The following is a 20,417-nucleotide window of genomic DNA, read 5'->3' on the forward strand; positions in this document are numbered from 1 at the left end:
CAAGTGTATTATTATTACTATTATAACATAAGAGCTGGGCTTCTATGGACAGAGGTTTCTGACCCCAAATCTAAACTTCATGTGGATAAGACCATCCCATGCACCACTTTTACCATTCTGAATATAAGAATCCCTGACCCTGCAGTGTGTATGATATAATTTCACAACATTGTATTGAAAACTTAGACTTATTCAATTGATAATTTTTGATATTAAAAATACTTTTTAATACCTTCTACAACTACAAAGTAGTGCTAGAGAGACAGTACCCCTGAAGGTGGTCATGATTTAACTTTTTCATACATGACAGACACTTTCAGTTCACAGAATATACTTTTTTAAATTAATTGTTTTTTAAGTCGTGATTATAGTAGCTTCAATGGTCTGTAGTCCTTGGTCTAGTATGACACTGGGAAGTGGCTGGGTGTTCCGTTTTGTCTTTTGAATTATATTTCCAATTCTTGTCAATGCCTTTTTTAGGGAGTCCTGATCTTTCTTCACTTCTGCCATACCATCGTATAAGTTCTTTTCTTTCTCAGAAATAGTCTTTGACATTTTTATTATATCATCATCTTTTATTTCTTGTGTGTAAGATATTGAAACTGGTCGTTGTTTCATGTTGAAGAGTTTTCCTCTTGATTTGCTCAACTCTGCATTCAACTCTGTTAAATTTGCTGTTGAATCTTGTAACTATAGAATAAAAAATATATAATTGTAGGTCTACTCCTTCTGATGATGACATAATTGACAACATAGCTTACTTGTGACAAAAGTTCAGTAATATTCTCATCTTCTGTCCGAAGTTTCACAGGTAACTCTGATGAACCATATCCATTTTGTAGTTCTGTAATATCCTCCCGTACTTCTCTCTCCCGTGCTTCTTGTATGCGTGTTTTATTTATCACCCATGCCGCATCAATATACAACTTGAGATCACGTTTCCCCCAATCATTATAAGCTCCATCACTACATAGTTCCTCTGCAGTTACATTCCAAAATTTCCAATAACTTCTTGTCATTTCAGCATCTTGGCCATTTATTTCTCGTTTAGAGAAAATGCGAATACCCCGTAGCTTTGCAAAAGGGTAAGGGCTGTCCCCTTCTGCCTCCTTGGTTTTCTTTGCTGGGGGTTCCTCATCAACATCTTGTGATTGATTTTTGGTATTTGATTCATCTACCACATTTGATAATGGATTGTTGACATCTAGACTTTCTACTTGAAGTTCAGTCATGCCTTGGTTATTCTTAACAGTTTTAAGATGTAAAAATCATGGGAATATTTCAATACATGTAATTGTGATTTTCTGTGAAAATAAAAATCCTCTGTGCCTGCGTACAGGTTTGTACAGGATAAATTTTCATAATTAAATATTCATTATAATTCAAGGTGGAAATAAACATTGCGATTTCTTCCTGATATATATATTATTCTTCCTGAAAAAAATATGGAGTCTGTTCGTGAGGTAGCATCGACACAAACGCTATTTTCCTTCCTTGTTTTAGCTATGATTCGTGGTAGTTTTGCTGTATTAATCCACTACGGAATTGATTCGTATAAAACACCAAGTCTGTTATTTCTGCTTCGTACACCAGGAACATTGGTTCTATTTATTATTTCGGTATTATACTTGGCTTCAAAGGAAGAAGAAAGCAAACTAGAGATTTTAAACAACTTTAAAAGCTCGCGGTTATATAAAAGAGCTGCATTATTGGGATTTTTTCAGCTTTGTGGACCGTATTTGTTATTTATGTACGCGATGAAATACTTAAGTCCAACTATTGGTGCAGTCTTTATGTGTGGAACTCCTTGGGCGACTGCGTTGTTGGAGAAATTTCTTTCTCTCACTGTTCAGGTAGGTTCGAGGAAATTATATGTACCGATCAAGGCACATCTTCACATAGACATGTATCCCCCCATACAGAGAACTAACAGCCATGATATCTTTGGGTACTGGGTAGACATAAATATTGTATAATGTTTACCATTTATGTCTTTCCAGAGAGCAAAGAATTGGAATGCTATTGGCTCAGTTATAGGTGTGATTGGCTTGGTTGCTGTCTCTGTTGGAAACTTATGTCATGTTACTATGGATACAAGTTGTCGAGCAACATATATTTTCAAAAATGTAACAACCAACATTAGTAATAGTTCAGATGGTTATTTCATTAATGTTACCAAGGAGAAAGTTGAGGTGAATGCTGATACTTGTTTAACAGAACTAGAAATTACTACAGCATTTCTTGCTTTGTGTGGTGCAACATGTCTCTGGTCAATAAGTGCAGGTAAAACATCATTAAACGCACACTATATTATATTGATAAACATGTTTACCTACTTGTTAAAGAGGTAAGTTGTTTGCATTGATAGTAGTTTCTAAATATATTGGACAGTATTTTCAAGATTGAAACGAGTCAACATTCACTTCCTGGTTGGTGGATTGTTGAACAATGCTTTTGGTGGATTGTATGCTTGTGTGCTCTGGTTAATTCTTGAGCAACATATTAACACAAGCAAAGTGAGTATATTAATTAGATGCCCATTCTTCTAGAATAAAAGTAACCAACAGATTTACCATTTGTAATGACTCTTTTTTATCTAGGTTGCTTGGGATAGCACTGATGGTTCCATTTCAGTTATATTCTTATCAGTTGCATCAAGTTGGGCAGCTTCACTCATCTTATACTATCTTTATAGAAAAATTGGTAAATTCATTCTTGACATATGAGAATGTTAAAATGTATATTATGCTATTTTCTAAAACTGATGTATCTTTCAGGTGCAGAATCAACCAACAGAGTGATGTGTCTTGTTCCTATAATAACATGGCTTGAAGATATCATATTTTTGCATCACTACAAGAGCATGTTCACATGGATTGTTGTTTTAGAAGTTATAGGTATTGTATAAATTATGTATTATGACTAAAGATATAACAGCTTCTTATGCAGAATTTAATATTGCAGGCCTCGTATTAGTTGTAACTGGTTTGTATATCTCATCATATCACCAAGAACAAAGTGCTTCACAAGGTGCTCATGCACAACTTCTACCAGACTATGTTTCAGAGGTATGCAACATTAGTGTATTTATGATGTGCTCCAACAAAATTAATATCACTCTTTCCAGTTGCGGATGCTTGGGTACAACCATGCATGATGTCATGCGATGCAGGTAAACAGAAGTATTGTCATTTAGCTAGCAATGAAAAGAAGTTATACATTTTAATTATATAGGAAGAAGATGATGGGTTGATTCAGAGACAAGTCAATGAGTTAAATGACACTGTTCAGTCTGAAGAAGAACTAATGCAGTCTGGTAGTAGTAGCATGCAGGACTCTGTTGAACCACCTATGATACATTATGCAGATGATGAAACTTATGATGAGGGGGAAGTATGGTGAATAGACTATTGTTTTTAGCAACATTGTAATCGTAAAAATAAAGAAATTGTATATATTGTAACATCTCAGAAGTTTCTCTGTTTGCATCATTCATTAAAACTTAAAAAACATGACAGCGCTACAAATATATGCTTCAAAATACCACCTCATGTTGGTAATAAAAGAAAGCTTTATTTAAGTACAATATATACAACATTTAGTTTAAATAAATTTTCAATAACCATCAAAGTGGTATGTCCAGCATATCAATGTTCATATACATATTTTACAAAAATTCATTTATTTTCTCAATATAATTTATAGCTTTATAAGTAAATATGATGGAAACCCTACATCGAATAAAATATTGTTTTCTTATTTTTTAAACATCACTGATTAAAATTGAGGAAATTAGTCTCTTTTAACCTTGTCTTGCTGTTTCACTGGTTTCATAAACTGATGGAATACTGAAACACGGACATAGGCTAGCGTTTGGTAGGTGTGGAGATGCGGTATATTCCATTGCGTAACTTGTCTGAAGTTGTGATAACTGTGGTTCCCAAACACCAGTTGGAAAAACCTCAGGATTGGGTGGTGAATACTTCAAATACATTAATAACTGAACAGCGTGTTGTTCTTCTTTGAACTTCTGGTACATGTACTCTAGCGCGAGTTGTTCGTTGTCTTCGAGGCCTTCTTCGCCGTGGTGAACGATTTGTTCTTCTTTTACTTTAGATGACGAAGACTCCTTATTTGCTTGCTTCTTCGTTGCTTGATGATAATAATCGTTGAGCCAGGCTGCCCTTTCCCTTGCATGACTTTCGCCTTTAACGCCCGCTCTTTGTTGCGTCCGAGAGATTTTATTATCATAAAGGCTGCCCAAACTGTCACCAGTTTTTCTTTTCTTGCTGGAGGAGCAGGTTCTTTGAACCAGGTGCATCATTTGTGGTTTGCTTTGGACAAAATGAGGATGTTCAAATTTCATATTCTTATTCGGGTCGGACTTTCCATTTGTGGGTACTTTTCGGAAGCCGTAAAGGTTTAACTGGCGAACAAAACTTGTGAAGTTTTTTGTCTTGAACATCTCTGCCGTCTTGTCCAAAACTATTCGTTTAAAAGTGTCTGCATCAAATATAACTATTGCTTCGCCATTACTCGACCATCGTATGGCATTTTGGTACTTAGTTTCGCTAAGCAATACCTTTAACTTTGACACAAACGGGCTAAGTGGTCTTGATTTCACAGATGAAGGGGACGGACTTTGGAAACTTGCCATTATTCTGGACAAAGGTCTCTTCAGCAATTTCTTCAGCAAAGAAACCTAAAACAAAGTAGCCATTTTTCATCAATACAAGTTGCAAGCAAAACATTATGCATTAATAAATATGGCTGTTTTTGGTGAAAAACATATTTTAAAACAATATGATAAATTGATAATTAAAAATTAATCTTCAATAGCATGAAATAGTGGGGTAGAAAAAAATGAGCAAAGAAAACTTACTGTTTTAATAAGAAGGCAGGAGAGTTAGGCAGGAGAAAAAAATAGTGTTCTTGCGAACTCGAATGCCTTTTTAGAAACAAATAATTCCTTCTTTTGTGTACGGGTCCGCTCTCAGCTGTCTTTTACACAGCTTGAAAAAATCGTCTCTTGAAAAACGAAAATTTACAGTACAATAATAAGAAGCTAAGGATATTTTTCAATTCAAACTTTTCCGTGACAAAGGCAGATTTAGCAGAACGAAAAATAAAAAATACACAAGAAATTTTGCTGACGCGAGTTTCGCGTAAGCGACCAATGAAATTGCTTTAAAATAAAATCGTTCTCTAAGACGACTTCTAATTGGCTATCGTTATCTCGTGAGAAACGATGAAGTTCATATTCACAAGTGGCTAGCAGTTTACGGGGTACGGCTGTACAGTGTTGCCAACCTTGGGATTTTATCCCAAGATCTTGGGATTTTTTGAGGCTGTTGGGATTTTCTTGGGATTTTTATTTTTTTAATAAGACCTTGGGATTTTTCTTGGGATTTTTTAGAATAAAGAAAAGATAATGTTATAATAATGATAGTTGTAATACTGATTAATCTGCTTGCTCAGTATAACTGATATTCACTAAATATTTTAATATACCATACAGAGTATACAGCAGTTAAGCGCTGAGATCAGTGAGAAGGTTTCTTCCTATCGTATTTATGATACTTTTAGGGTAGTGCCAGGCTTCGGTTAGCGCATGGCTGAACACTTCGCCTGATGAGGGGACCTGAGAACTAATGAAAAAAAATCTTGGGATTTTTTGGGGGGAAAATAGGGAATCTTGGGATTTTTTGGGAGCTATATTGGGATTTTTAGGAAAACTGACTTGGCAACACTGCGGCTGTACTCCGCTGTAGGGGCTAGCATGGAGAATATATCATTTGCACGTAAATACTATTAAATTAAAATATTACATAACATTTACATGAAAATAAAACATATGCACTCAATCCTACAATATAAACCGTTCATGCTATGTGCACTCTGTTCAAGATGGTAATAAGTCACCACATTAAGGTGGTAAAAGCAGTCTTATCTCTTTTTTAACTTCTTTGTTAATGGACCTGAATGTCCTGATATTGTCAGTTTGGTCGAATATTCACTTATTTTTTGCGAACTCTTACCTTTCCTTTTACCAACTATTGGTGACTTACGTTTCAGATCACTTGGTGTTTCTCTTAATGCAAAACTTTTTGCCAAATGACCAAGATGTAGATTACGTGAATGAAAGACGTGTTTGGTGGATGATGGAAAGGTGTTATACGCCCCAATAAAGGAATGGAAAGCTAAAATACAAATTATACCGTCACCGATACTGACGAAGATACAATAATATAACATAACAGGTATATATAGCCGTTTCTGGTTTTGATAGACTTGGTTCAAATCTACTTCTCAAAGCGACGGGTTAGAACGTTGAGTGAGTGAGTGAGTGAGTGAGTGAGTGAGTGACTTTATTTAGAGAGGGTAACACCTGACAGTATATAAATACTGATAAACTAGTGGCCCTCAAACCACGTTACGTTTACTAACCTGTTAATGCAAGTTGCTTCAGAGATTTGTTCAGACAAACATTCTCTTCAAACTTCATATGTTGTTCAGTAACTGATCTGTGCAAATGTGCTTCACTAATTTCCTTTTTCCCAGATAAACTGCGCACATATGTGTTAAGAATATCATTCATTTTCACTTCGTTGAGCCTTTAATACAAAAATACATGATTATGAATTTTTGACAGCTAAAGATATCACACGCTAAACACAAAGAACGCACGTTGATGTTATAAATAAGAAATAGCACCTTAGGTTCTGCTCACTCAAAATGTTTAGAAATTGGACCTGAAATATAGATAAATATACGTTTATTTTTAAATCTGTCATAGTACCAACACGTAGCTACACTACAGTTAAGATGACCATAGTTGTGGTTAACAACTTGTATTATTATGACAAGATTGATCAACTGGCTAAAAATGTTTACCTCCGTAGGCAACAGAAACAATAGAGCTTGTCCTGACGTTCCAATTCTTGCTGTACGTCCAACACGATGAATATAATCGGTTGTATTTGCAGGAGGATTGTACTTAAATAAATGGAATTTCATTTTAGGAATATAAGAGAAAAGAATAAAACAGGAATATAACTTATTTTGCTCCATTGGTGTAAGAGTGAGGTATACATATAAACATACCTGGACAATCCAATTCACAGATGGAAGGTCCAGACCACGGGCAGCAACATCCTTGACAAAGCAAAATAACATTTCATTTTTAGGCACATTGGTTGTTAGATACTGACCAACCAGATTTGTTACTTAAAGCTATAACACACTTACAGTGCATAATAGTATTCCTTTGTTTGTCTCGCGGAATTTTGAAAATACATCAATCCTCTCCTATTTAAACCAGATTTGATTTTCACATGAAAGTTACTTAAAACTTGATAAAAGAAAACAAGACTAATAAGAAAGAAAAAAATAAACATACATTTTGTGTTAATTTGCCATGTAGCTTCATCAAACTGCTTCCTATAGCATAAAAGAAATGTAATTGGGACTCAATCACCAAGGTAAATTGGAATTATAGTTCAGTGGACTAAATAAAACGTGCTTGTCCTTTGTAAATGATGCCAACTACAATATAGTTTGTTCCAGGTAAATTGATGAAATTAGTTTTGAAATGATTTGTTGTTCATGCACCAACAAATGAAAATCAAGTGATCTACCTTCGACTGTTAAAAGAGTGGAAGAAAAAAGCATAAAATGGAAGTCCACAGAATCTTGAGTTGTGAAAAATACAATAACTTTACAATTCTCCTACAGGATTTAAACATATTAATAAATATCATCTTGATTGTAAATAATATATTGTCATCATGATGTTGTGTTAATGTTTCATTACCTGATATTTTTGCAGAAGAAAAACAGCCAAGGTTACAAGTCTTAACTTCATTGGAACAACAACACAGAATTGTTCAAGAAGATTTGGAGTTTGATAATCAGATTGCTAGAGGACAAAAAATTTAAACAATGGTCTATGAGCTTGCAGAAAAGTTATGAATTTGTAATCAAAATGCTGCTAGTTTGAAATTAGTTTAATTAAATTGTATTGCCATCTCACCTCAAAAGCTGAGTTCCCTTCATCAGTCATATCAATGATAACTGGATTTTCTATACTAACATCAAGTAAATTCTCAACACCTAGAAGCAAAAATATGTTTACAATGTTAATACCTTTCTATAATTGTTAGATCTTAGCAACAAGCAAAAACACTTTAACCTTTTGACAATGTAGCTGATAATAAAACTTTTTGGACTATTCTTGGAGTCTGTTCTTTAATTGTCGATAGAACAAAAGAAATATCTTGTTCAAAGCCAAGGTCAAGCAACCTGTTTTGAGACATAATGGTTGAAGGCTCTAGTCATTAGAAGTGTATTCATGGATTAACATTTGCCGTGATGTACGTAGAAGGAACACAAGAAGATTCCACACATGACATTGAAAGAATGTCACCAGTTCAATTGCAAAAAATAACAGTATGAATAATATTTCCATTAGGACCGCATTGTGCCAAGATAGGACCTCAAAGGCGAGGTTGCTAGGTCTCACAAAGCGCAAAAGCTGATTTCGCCCATTCATTGAAAAGAAGATGAGGCACATACATTAGTCGTGCAAAGATATATAGCGCGCCCACTTGCCTCCCCTCAGTCACGACAACTCTCGCCTTCCGCCCACTTTGTTCAGGTTGAAATTTATTTTGTCCCCCATTCTTAGTCCCCTCATTTTGGCCATTGCATGCTGGGGGGGGGAGCAGTAGGAATATAATACTATTGGACATATACTGTACCTGTCAGCCTCATCCAAAACAAGCCATTGAAGTTGTACCATTTTTAAGCATTGTGTTGTCTATGTGGTTAAAACAAAATTTGAAAAAGAATTTAAAGAGAAATCTATTACTTTTTAATAACAGAAATAAAAACAAAAGTCTCCAAATACCTTAAGATGATCAACAAGTCGGCCAGGTGTTGCCACTAAGATATTAACTCCTTTCCTTAACCTGTAACACAAATATGAAATGCAAGGTAAAATTAGTTTGTCTTAAAAGATATATCCTATAGTTTGTAACATCTGAGAAGACACTATTATTCATAAATGTTTATGACAAACTCAACAACAGAACCTAGCTTTTTCGGATTTACGTCTTTCTCCTCCAGTGATAGAGCCAGGAACTATCCAAATAAATGGCTAAAGAAACAACATGTTGCTAATATTTTTTTCACGTAATAATATTTCAGTTCTAAGTGAGTAATAACAAGTGACAAGCAGTCAGTTAATTTTGATACTGATAAATAGAGTATATCTTTGAAATTAATAGTTATGCACCTTTAAAACTTGTTGTAGAACTTTAAAAGTTTGACTAGCCAACTAGACAAGGAAGAATGTTAGATTAGTGTATTTGGTAGTTATTGATATTCTCAGTAATTCCATAGATTTTAAATTATATAAATAAAATATTGTAAGTACCTCTCTTGTAGGGACTAAGATCAAACAATATGGACCATCTACACGCTGAAATGATATGCAAAATTTTGACATTAGAATATACATTAATGTATATATAATTATATATATCCATCGTAATTATCGCTACTCTGGTTTTAGTAAATGAAAGTAATCACCACACAAAGATTAACTTTCACGACCCAACGTTTCGACACTCCGGTCTAGTGTCTTCATCAGGGGTTGTAATTATATATAATTATATTAATATACAACAAAGAAAAGATATATATAAGGGAAGAAACTATATATACACTGTACCTGTATTTTTGGTGAAATATTTTGAAGTGTTTGTACAATAGGTATAATGTAAGATAAAGTTTTACCTAAAATATGATAACAATTACTTCTAGAATATTTTACATACAGTACTATAAACTATGTATTACAGTCATTCACAACAATACCTGTGCCTGTGGCTGATTTGACAAATAGATCTTTACCATTCAATAACAATGGTATTGCCTCCCTTTGAACACTTTGAATAAAACAAAAATATTGATTTTAAAACCACTTATTTATAAAGATTATTATTAGAAAATATAATAAGGACAAACCTAGTCATTCTTTCCAAGTGTAGATTCTTCTCAAGATTTGAAATCTAAATGAAAGAATTTGGCTACAAATTATGCTGGGTTTTTTTTTTCTTATCATGGATAGAGTTAAAGGTACAAACCATAAACGGTGCTAAGTTTATATTTCTGAATCCACTTTCACTGAATGTTTCATCTTTTTTTGGAACATTGCTCAGTTCTGATGGAAGAACGTCGCTAAAATGTTTAAATTTAATTATATATTATAAATTATTCAAAATGAAGTTCTATTGCCTATAAAATATTTTGTGAACTTTAAAGTACCTCGAGATGTCTGGCAATTCTGGATTCTTTTTAAACAAAGACGAAATAATCTAAGGACATGAGAAAAAATTGACTTACTCAGCTATGTCTAGACTTCTTTTGTCCACAGATTCATTGAGTATTGTAATGAAATATACAATATGAACAACACATTGTGAATGTCTAATATGAAGATAACCCAGGCAAGGAACTATACTCATTTCTTAACCATAACTATATACCTCAGTCTTTTCAGAATGATCATTCTTTAAGACCTAAAATTTAGCATACAGTAAGAAATTGATACATACAAAGACTGAAAATTTATCAAATCAGGGTGAAAATATAAACTAGCTACCTCATTATTAGAATCATTGCTTTTTACTGACTTCTTAGTACGTCTTGGTTGTTTGCCAGAATCAAATGCCTTTAAAAGCAAAGTAATTGCTGATAAAGATGAGCCTAAACTGGCTAAACATGACTTCAAAACATTTCACTCTGGTAAACCATCCCTAACTGTGCATCCATGACCTCCACCAGTCTATTAAGGCATCGATTAATTATCTTTATTACTGGTATTATCCCCCCACTTTTTGATTTTTTATTAAATGAATGGAAAAAGCATGTGGGAATGTGCCTCGTCTCCTCGCATTTTGTATGAATTAACCACTCTGTGGCAAGCCACTAGTTTACCACCAGTTCCACTGTACCAGTAGCCAGTAGATCTACACGTGCTTGATGCTTGCTTCTAATGTATACTCACTTTATCTAATTTTCGTTTCTTTATTCCCACAGAACTAGCCTCCTTCAAAGAACTGGTAGTTAAGTTAAGTAAAATACTATCTCCATCAGAACTATCCATATTTTCCAGCGGGTTGAAAGTTGAAACCAATGATCATGGTTGAAATTGCATTTTTTTAGTTTATAAACATGGATTCAAGTGACTCGTACCCAGTCGCTTTTTTCGCTTTTTGTCTCATCAGGGGGGGGGAACGGGAGAGGCGAAGAGGCGGGTGTAAAAATGATGAATTATGATAGTTGCCTCACAATTAAATAGGGTGGAAAACTATGCCTTTTTGATTTTTATTGTATTTGTTGTATCTTTACAATTTTAAAATTGACATCGTCGTATGAATAAAACTAACTACACGGCAAAAAAACGAGAAAACAATAATGAAGTAAATTAACCATCAAGTCATCAACTATGATTATGTTAACTTTGCTAATACAATACCATGGCATTATTACAAATAGTCTTGTGGGTTAACGATTACACCATTCTTATAGAGCTGTAGATGCAAATGTTGTGTTATCCCTGAATAAGGAAGTGCTTGCGATTTTCCCAACATCGAGCCCTTTTTCACCGCTTCTGAATATTTAGAAGGGGTGAAATAAAATATCTTTGCACGAAAACCTGTAAAATAAAGAAATGAATTATTCTAGTGCATGCATGGTGTCATGAGGCTATATCTCTGTCCTCGAGTGATTCACCCCGCTTCATTCCCTCCAACTTTCATTTAACCCATCATGCCGGCATCATTCATAAACTGTAAACTGAATGGTTATATTGTTGATAGATCATACCCTCGGCTTCACCAGTTCCTTCAATATACAATCCATTGTTATATGCTTCGTTGTTGTTTGAATATGGAAATGATTTACGTAAAATCTTCGCAGAAAATGGTGCAATGACAAGACTTCCTGGCGAGCAAATTATATCGACACCCTTGTGTGTTCGGGAACCTCTGTAATGATAAATTCGAGTTATTTCCCTTTCATAAGAATATTCCTACATTGGTACAAGTCTACATCTTACCTTGGTGCTCCGTAATACCCACAACCCTGACTGTCACATCCACGAATTGTATTTCCACAATTTGAACTGCATAGCTGCCCAAGTTTAAAACACTTTACTGCATGATCTAGAAACATAAGTACAGGAAAATGCGATGATAACGTCACATATTGTGAATGGTAAAAGTAAGACGAAGTCTGCATATATCTCATATTTCGTACCTGCAAGAAGTAGGAATACGATAACGATCTTAACAGCTCCAACCATTTTCGCTCGATACCTTCAAACCTAATCTTTGAGTAGTTTGAAATAGCTTTCTATTAATATAATGACTAGACTAATCGAAAGTTAACCACGCGTGATTGCGATGTTCTCCAAGTTAAGAATATTAGACCACCTGGGAGGAATATTTAAAAAAAATACTTCTCTAAAAGGTGAACTGTGCTCGAAGATGACAAAGATAATATGAAGACAAATGTCAGGACGTCTTCACAACCAACGTAAAAAAATATTATATTTGCTTTAGTGTGTGATTTAAGGATTCGGTAAACTAGCAACAAATTACTGTTGCACAGAACATCGTTAATTTAACCATTCATGTGCTAATGAGAACTGATTATATATAGATGGGGGAAATGGAAAATCATTCTGCCGTAGCGATTGATTCAACTTGAACTAGAAATCACGAGAATTTTTTCCATTCAAAAGTTTTCATCACGAGTCTGTTGGAAGTTTCGAAGTTTCTTTTAAGGTCAAGACACAATTTTAAAATACTGAATAATTATCCCATAATTTGAACTGAAATATTGGCATTTGCGGGTTGATAATGACATCTAACAAAACTTTTCTTTATAAAAATTTAATATATACAAAATATAGTCATACTTAACTAGGTTATGTATTAAAAATACTGGTGATGCTTCCTTTAGTTTATCTTCATGTAATATCGCATTAAACCACCAACCATATCCTGAGGTCCCCGTTGGGTAACCCAGAGTCTCAGTTTTGTTTTGCTCTCTTCTTATCAGTTAAAATGAAATAATTTCTTGATGAAGAATGAATATTTCTGACATGAGATGGTAATGGCTGCGATGCAAGACCATATTCACATAACTTCTTCATTCCTTCAAGAACGTTGCTTCCTTTGAAAGTAACGAAGCAGTTCACTGACTCTTCGCTATCTTTCACATAATCTCCGCCTTTAAATCGTGTGGTCATCTACGAAATATATTAAAAGCAAACCTGAACTGCGTGCAGCAGTTGATTGATACGTGATACACTGTATTAACTAACCTTATATTCTACTTTCTCCAATGCAGGTTGTGGATTAGAACCAAACATCTTTACTGTTTGTGTTTTAATCTTGTCGTCCTTGCTCTTCTGTTCGTTAAAGGCTCTTGCATTATTCTCAATGTCACTGTCTTCACCTGTTTATAGAGGTCGCAGACTATTCACAAAACTTGTGTTCATTTCAATAACAAAAGTATTGTACTGTTTATACATACCAGAGTCTCTCTTTCGCTTTCGAGAGAGAGGATTTCCATCAACTTGATTCAATCTGAAGTGACTAAATGCACCCTGGAAAATAAGTAGTAATTTGAGTTGTGGAATGCACTCTAGAAAAATTGGTTGTTCCTTTTCATGGACAGATAGATTAGGTCATTATAAATGGCCGGACTCTGGGTGTTATAGACATTATAGAGATTGGTTGTTAGTAAAATTATAAAATAAACCAACCTGACTGTTTTTATTCAAGACCAGATCACAAAGAGGACCAACTTTTTTTCCTTTAAGATCTATTTCTTTCAAAGTCTTGCAACCAAATACATTCTCAAGGGCCTTCAAACAAATATAGCAATGGATTACACAACTCTCTGATTTTGGTACAAAAAACATATTTTTAAAATAACCACAGATAAAGTTACCTTGAAGAAGTATGTTTTGTAAGCAACTTTTACTGTAGACACAAATAAGTAAGAAGAGCCAGGAATATGAATCATGTAAAAAGTTGAGCTTGATGAAATAAGTTGGTTGACGTTTTCATTCCAGACAGCAATCCTTGTCAATAACTTGTTGTTCTGTGCTACCACACACACTTTCTGATTATATAGTTGGAACAAAAATATGCAATGAAATTATTTTACATACCAGGACCATGAATATAATTATATCAATATAATGACAGTTATATCTTCATGCAGTTTTGTACAGATTTGCAATCTATTCGAATGTTGACTAAAGTTTCTAAAAGGATGATAACTAAGGCAATATCCTACTAAAGAGGTGCTGAGTCAGGTCTCATTCTCCAATACCATCATTATTTGAGAGCCCCACCAGCATTCTCACACCCGGGTCTTTCTGCATATTGCAGATCTGGGGTCGGTTGTTCAAATGCGTGTGAGCTTAAACCTGGGTTAAGGAAAATATTCACATCAATTTTTGTAACCACTTGTTTACAAACTGAATACAGTTTTTTCATAAATATTTTCTGGACCAATAGAAGTCATATGTTCTAAAGTTTTAAAACAAACAGTGGTTCAAAAGCACATAAATTAAAACACAGGATTAAAATTTAACCCCGGGTTAGTGCTAACCCAGCTTTGAACAACTGATCCCCTTGGGTAGAGCTGCATGGTTATGAAGATGTCCCTACAGGTGCTGCTGTGGTGCCAGAAACAGCTAGATATACACTTACACAGTTTAAATAACTTTTTAATTCTTTACTAACGAGACCTTCAAATCCTTCTGGGTCATTCAAGATAAAATGCTTGTCCTTGTCTTGAAGGTAATGTAAAAAGAAATTAATTAATCTCATATGCAATTCGATAAATTCAGCACACAACTCATATTCACCTATTTCATTCAACTCATAAACATTCCATTTCTTATTTGAACTGCTATGATAATCTACAAAATATATAGACAAGTAAACTTGAAAAAAATGAATGAAGATGTGGTGTGTGGTAATATCAATATGGTATTTCTTAGTAATATAGCATCCAAATAGGCTGGGAAACTACACCAGCACGACAGAAATTTCCATCCAGTTTTAAAAGTGCCCTAATACTTACAACGTATATCCAATATTTCAAGTTTTCTCAACGACAACTTGCCACTCTGTGAGAAAATACAATATTAAACTAATTTTCCAGTATTAATGAAGCACTAAGCACAAATTGAAGATATAGAAAAACATTCTCGCACCATACCATGGTATGCTCAACTAGAAGCCTGGTTAAATAATCCTTTGTAGATGATTTCTTAAATTTCCCTGGTATTTCGTTCTCTTCACATATATTGAAGAGTTTGTCTTTGTTAAAGCGCATAAAAAACGAACGTAAAATTTTATATTCCATCAGTAAAATGCTCTACAAACATCACTCTGATTTTCGGTTATCACTTAATTCCATCCGCCAAAATGACATCACTATTTTCTTTTGACAGCAATTACAGGTAATAATTAATGAAGTTCGGGAGAACAATATTTATGGCAGACCAAAATTGTAATTGCTATTTCCTATTTCCGTAATTCACCGCTGAAAAAAACGCTACTTTTTAACCATTTCCAAGTTTGCTATTTCCATATTTCCAAGTCTCCTATTTCCATATTTTTCCTATTTCCATATTTCCAAGTTTCCTATTTCCATATTTTTCCTATTTCCAAGTTTCCTACTTCCATATTTTTCCTATTTCCATATTTCCAAGTTTCCTTTCTTTATCTATATAATTGCTTTTTGTTGTTTACTGGTCATTCATTGTTGGTGTTTTCTACAGGAATTGGTGGCAAACAATGATCTATGGCAACAAATAATGACTGCTTGACCATCATTGATGTTTAAGTTGATATCTCATATCTTGGGATTTCGTTTCAGTATTTGTCAGGGACGAAACTAATTGGTCAACACTAACTTTAATTAATCACTGGATCAGAAATCTGGTAGGCCAATCTATGGATATAACGCCCAAACAATTGTAGATTCGCGAATGAATTTTATTATTACTTACACCAAAGTTATATATTTACACAACCATATCAATTTTTCACCCAATTAGAAGCAATTAAAGTTTTCATAATTACTTCAGATGAACAAGTAACATCCCACTAACAGAATATCACTCAGTCGTTATGGAACTGTTGTGAGTTTATTTACAGTTATACGTTAGATAATTCTCCAGATCAAGAATAATAATTGACACGCTACCTATATATGTGACATTCTGTAGGGGGATACTGGTTTTGAATGAGTTACAGCGAAACAAACCATGAGTATACATCATTGTGAGGAAATATGTGTTCTAAGCTAACCCACGATGCTATTAACCACAACACTCTCTGCAACAGCTTTAAAAACTACACGCGTGTTTTTAGACTTTTGCTGAAGTTTTCATCTTCATTCTTTCTGTTTGTCGACAGCCATTGTTGCGAACTGGTGTTTCACGTTGAAGGGGTCTTTCTGACATAATCACTGAGGGATGTGATAGGATCACCAGTACTGGTAGGTGATGCAATTTTAGGACGGTTTAAACCAGGACTAGGGGTCAACTTCCCCGACTCTTTCCCCGGTGCTGAAGTTGACGTAGGAACTTTCTTGCCATCATCAACTGCTGTACTAGGTTTCGACATTTGTTGACCGCATACTCTGTGATGATTTTCCCAATCTTTATGTTGGCAAAATGCTCCACAATATCGAGCCAAATTACAACCACTACATGTTTCATTGGCTTTACGTCCACAGTTCCAACAGTTCTAGAACAATGTAATTATTTTAATTTCATTGAACACCATCAATTTGTATGAATTGCAAATGTACTCACCTCACTGGAGTCAGTCTGTCTGTTAATCATTCCCAATGTTTCTTCAATCGCTTGCCGTCTTGCCTCCATAACAGCTTTATCAACTTTACTTTGTGTTTGTCCAACAGCTTCGTTGGCTTTCTCTTCTGCTGCTCTTACAGCTTTCTGTAGTTCAACAACAGCTTGCCGTTTTACATCACTTACGGCTTCTTCTGCGCGTCGTTTAACGTCAGAAACTCTCTCTTCCGTTTGTTTGATTGTCTTTGATACAAGCTCATCTGTTGCAGCGCGAGAAAAAGTTATTTTCTTTGCATAGCCACTTTATCATTGCAAAAACCATGAGTAGAAAACTTCTTGTGTTTTGACGTAAAATAAATGAGTAAATGACTTACTTGCACGTCTCTTCACTTCTTGCTCTGCTTCCTCTGCGGTTTTTCGTGCCCAGGCAACAAGTTCGTCGCGATCTTGAGTGGTCCGTTGTTGCAACACAGTAATAGCTCGCTTTGTCTTCTCTACCATACCCAAAATGCACTGCAACATCTACATGTAGACAAAGTAATCATTAAAGTGACGAGAAACCAATCACATCTTATCCCAGTGATATTGTGAGGTCATTAAAATCCTCTCACGTCACTAACGAAGAATAATGAAAAAAATACCGTTTCCACGTGACGCCAATCATCAACGTCGCTGGGAATCTTGGGGTCTCCAAATGGATCATGAGAACTAGGCTCTCCTTCACGAGGAGCTAAAGATTTAATGATTCCTGTATTTATTATCATCATTACCACAATATAAACACAACATTTTGAACTCATTCTTTACCAATTCAAATACTTACCATGACCAAATAATTCGGTCGTACGCGATTTAGGGAATGATTCACTTGAACTTCCTGTACTACCAGTACCTGTAAGAATAACATATGACGAAGGTGAAATGATAAAAAATACCCTGGCATGAATTGGTAACGCTTATCATCACATACTTAAACATGGTCTTTTAGTAGCAGGAGACAGCTTTTCAATGGAATCCATTACCTAATCAAGAAATCATTTTTAATCATTATATAAATTATATCATATATATATATATATATATAATATATCTATTAAACTAATATTGTTGAACATACGAACCGATGCTAAATCACTGCCATTTTCCTTTGGTCTAAAAGGGTGACAGAAATAGTTGGAAGTAATCTTCATTTCAAAAATACACAATGCCCCAATCATCAAAATCAGTTTAAATACCTTGCAGTATCAATAGATTTTCTTTTGCCATTTTCATTAAATTCCCCTCCATTTACATCTGCTTGTTCAGAAGATGTTGGCTCACGATCTTCCAACAGTTGTGCATTTTGAAGGTATTGATGTGGAGTTTGCTTTGCCATTTGAGCACATTGAAGTAATTCCCTTTGAAGCAAAGGCAAGTTGGCCTGAAATAATAAGAAACAGCTGTAAACATGATCAGAAAAAAATAACAAGAAAAAATTATTGCATTGATAGGCAAACCTTGAGAAAAGGAATGACAAATGGTCTCAAAGGAAAATTTGTGGCCTCTTGCAATTGTTGATGAAACTCTTCTATTGATACAGTAGAGTTCTAGTGAAGAAAAGATTCTGGTAAGTAAAACAGTAATTGAGTTTGTAAAGGAAAACTTCAATCATGTCTGATAACAAATTAGAATGGTGTATTACTATTGTTTCACAACACTCCTTAATTTATCATCAAAGTTCAGCTTCTAAATATTGCAAACCACACACAAACATAATTAATGAACTTACAACCAAATTTAAAACAAGACCACGAACTCTCTCTCCAATCTCAGGCGAAATATCTGAGCCAAATTGTTGCAATGTTGTGAGGAAACGTTTCAATTTGCTAAGTTGTCTGGCACCACATGCTGGTGGTAGTTGATTGACGCCACTGCCAACAGTGGGTGGTGATGTGGTACCCAAAGGGCTTGGATGGGAACCATTCACATGTGGTGATGTAGAACTAACAGATCTTGTGTCTGCAGTTACTGCTGCACTTGATGTCACAGGAGAAGCAGAATGTCGTGGAGCAGGGTGTGTTGTCCCTTCATTTGGTGAATCTGGCATTCTTGAATCATGAGTTTCTGTACAAAACATTAGGAAACAATTTTCATTCCATGTTATTTTCACAACAAATTTATATTTTGATAAACTGCAGTGTCCGATTTCCGTGTTCATATAGTTCGCTTGTTTTGCATTCATACACTCACTAGTTTGTTTAAAGCAAAACATGTTATTTTTGAGATGGATTTCTGTTATGCTAAAATGGTAGTCGCAGGTAGAAAGAAATTGTAATATCAAGTGTTGTATTTTCTTGACAGTTTTCCATTACCAGGTTTATGCATATTTGATGTAAATATTTATTTTCTTGCTAATCTCAATATAATACTTGACAGAATGTCAGTAAAACTGACAAAACATGCTGAGAATTCCCAGGATATCAGAAATCCTTTAGGTTTCTTCTTAAATAATTACATCACATGGAAAGATTTCAAAATCTAAGATATATGAAACTTGCAAACTGTCATTGTGATTTGTGAACAGAAATATCCTGCATGGTTTAAAATAGGGCTGTACTGAATTTTTTTATTATAGTCAGGTTAAAATTCACAGTCAAGGCTGATAAATTATTTTGTTATCATACAGCAGAGATATCTGCACCACAGGACACTCTGGAGGATTTGCCTGAGATTTCTGAATGACCAAATATATCACATTAGATGAAGCATTGAATATAATAATCCTACAACTGAAATCTTTGATGATAGATCTTAGACTTTATGCCATCTTCATGAGCTAAGCACAGGAAATTAAGCATCAAAGCACTTTTCCATGTAATACTCATGAACTATTCAAGCAATCATAAACCAGATGTTTTATGGAGATCCAGCTGCAAGCTGGGAACACAGTGTATAACATATAGACCATAACGGAACATAAACATATTATTGATGTAACGATACATGCTAAAAACATTATCATGAAAGGAAACGAATTTCCTCTTTTGAAAAGGACACATTAAGATTTCTCGGCTGGTTGAGTTTGCATACATAATTTATCACGGTAGAAATACAAACGTTATAATGTTTGAAAAGCCATCAATATGTCGAGACAAAAACTGTGTTTGAAACTTTAACGAAATCCTTTGTATCCTGAAGGTACAAGAGGTTTGAAGACCGAATCTTTTGAAGAAAAATTATTTGAATTTCTCTTCAAAGTGTACTATATATATAACAACAAAGAAATTTTGGTCACATTTCTTGCTCACCATATTCAACAAACTAATAATACAAGCTAGTCGCTCAAACTTGTTACATTCCAGACAATTATGAGGAGATATCTGTTAATATAATTCCTTAGTAATACAAGTGTATAATGAAATATTACCTGCAGTAACTGCTGGCATCACATTCGCTTTATTTCACGAAAAATTCAAGGTTTTCTAGACGTTTAAACTACACGTCCTCTCTCTAGTTTACAACA

The 20,417-nt window shown here is 34.4% G+C and overlaps 7 protein-coding genes across 7 annotated transcripts; 1 reads left to right on the forward strand and 6 right to left on the reverse strand.

Annotated features, from left to right (window-relative positions):
* Window positions 1–24: 24 nt before the first annotated feature.
* Window positions 25–1,491, reverse strand: LOC114532633. The gene is made up of 2 exons (XM_028554179.1): window positions 762–1,491; window positions 25–690 (listed from the first exon to the last, which is right to left on the reverse strand). The coding sequence occupies exons 1-2, from the start codon at window positions 1,230–1,232 to the stop codon at window positions 355–357; spliced, it is 807 nt and encodes a 268-aa protein (XP_028409980.1). The 5' UTR covers window positions 1,233–1,491; the 3' UTR covers window positions 25–354.
* LOC114532631 lies at window positions 1,394–3,701 on the forward strand. Its single transcript, XM_028554177.1, has 7 exons — window positions 1,394–1,853; window positions 2,001–2,283; window positions 2,392–2,516; window positions 2,601–2,703; window positions 2,778–2,897; window positions 2,965–3,068; window positions 3,235–3,701. Exons 1-7 carry the CDS (start codon window positions 1,446–1,448, stop codon window positions 3,400–3,402), a joined length of 1,311 nt encoding a protein of 436 aa, XP_028409978.1. The 5' UTR covers window positions 1,394–1,445; the 3' UTR covers window positions 3,403–3,701.
* LOC114532632 (heat stress transcription factor A-7a-like) lies at window positions 3,647–5,359 on the reverse strand. Its single transcript, XM_028554178.1, has 2 exons — window positions 4,883–5,359; window positions 3,647–4,702 (listed from the first exon to the last, which is right to left on the reverse strand). Exon 2 carries the CDS (start codon window positions 4,655–4,657, stop codon window positions 3,803–3,805), a length of 855 nt encoding a protein of 284 aa, XP_028409979.1. The 5' UTR covers window positions 4,658–4,702; window positions 4,883–5,359; the 3' UTR covers window positions 3,647–3,802.
* Window positions 5,360–5,762: 403 nt separating this feature from the next.
* LOC114532630 (probable ATP-dependent RNA helicase DDX31) lies at window positions 5,763–11,243 on the reverse strand. Its single transcript, XM_028554175.1, has 24 exons — window positions 11,072–11,243; window positions 10,667–10,735; window positions 10,551–10,583; window positions 10,330–10,379; window positions 10,149–10,242; window positions 10,030–10,073; window positions 9,880–9,950; window positions 9,734–9,798; window positions 9,437–9,481; window positions 9,296–9,337; window positions 9,093–9,157; window positions 8,909–8,969; window positions 8,760–8,818; window positions 8,192–8,301; window positions 8,033–8,112; window positions 7,814–7,918; window positions 7,638–7,728; window positions 7,400–7,440; window positions 7,249–7,308; window positions 7,105–7,155; window positions 6,895–6,996; window positions 6,715–6,752; window positions 6,448–6,614; window positions 5,763–6,200 (listed from the first exon to the last, which is right to left on the reverse strand). The coding sequence occupies exons 1-24, from the start codon at window positions 11,168–11,170 to the stop codon at window positions 5,947–5,949; spliced, it is 1,896 nt and encodes a 631-aa protein (XP_028409976.1). The 5' UTR covers window positions 11,171–11,243; the 3' UTR covers window positions 5,763–5,946.
* A 136-nt stretch (window positions 11,244–11,379) lies between these two features.
* LOC114532788 (leukocyte cell-derived chemotaxin-2-like) lies at window positions 11,380–12,474 on the reverse strand. Its single transcript, XM_028554378.1, has 4 exons — window positions 12,325–12,474; window positions 12,125–12,230; window positions 11,893–12,053; window positions 11,380–11,722 (listed from the first exon to the last, which is right to left on the reverse strand). Exons 1-4 carry the CDS (start codon window positions 12,368–12,370, stop codon window positions 11,553–11,555), a joined length of 483 nt encoding a protein of 160 aa, XP_028410179.1. The 5' UTR covers window positions 12,371–12,474; the 3' UTR covers window positions 11,380–11,552.
* Window positions 12,475–12,930: 456 nt separating this feature from the next.
* LOC114532787 (centromere protein N-like) lies at window positions 12,931–15,514 on the reverse strand. Its single transcript, XM_028554376.1, has 9 exons — window positions 15,313–15,514; window positions 15,175–15,220; window positions 14,957–15,010; window positions 14,799–14,881; window positions 14,029–14,202; window positions 13,841–13,942; window positions 13,609–13,681; window positions 13,397–13,530; window positions 12,931–13,321 (listed from the first exon to the last, which is right to left on the reverse strand). The coding sequence occupies exons 1-9, from the start codon at window positions 15,457–15,459 to the stop codon at window positions 13,103–13,105; spliced, it is 1,032 nt and encodes a 343-aa protein (XP_028410177.1). The 5' UTR covers window positions 15,460–15,514; the 3' UTR covers window positions 12,931–13,102.
* A 571-nt stretch (window positions 15,515–16,085) lies between these two features.
* LOC114532621 (protein CBFA2T3-like) lies at window positions 16,086–20,411 on the reverse strand. Its single transcript, XM_028554165.1, has 11 exons — window positions 20,322–20,411; window positions 18,684–19,018; window positions 18,412–18,501; window positions 18,151–18,335; window positions 18,037–18,067; window positions 17,886–17,937; window positions 17,739–17,807; window positions 17,557–17,645; window positions 17,290–17,437; window positions 16,919–17,175; window positions 16,086–16,850 (listed from the first exon to the last, which is right to left on the reverse strand). The coding sequence occupies exons 1-11, from the start codon at window positions 20,338–20,340 to the stop codon at window positions 16,539–16,541; spliced, it is 1,587 nt and encodes a 528-aa protein (XP_028409966.1). The 5' UTR covers window positions 20,341–20,411; the 3' UTR covers window positions 16,086–16,538.
* Between the last annotated feature and the right edge of the window lie 6 nt (window positions 20,412–20,417).

This window comes from Dendronephthya gigantea, unplaced genomic scaffold, assembly GCF_004324835.1.
Source record: "Dendronephthya gigantea isolate DGI-Jeju-01 unplaced genomic scaffold, DenGig_1.0 000080F, whole genome shotgun sequence".
NCBI lineage: Eukaryota > Metazoa > Cnidaria > Anthozoa > Malacalcyonacea > Nephtheidae > Dendronephthya > Dendronephthya gigantea.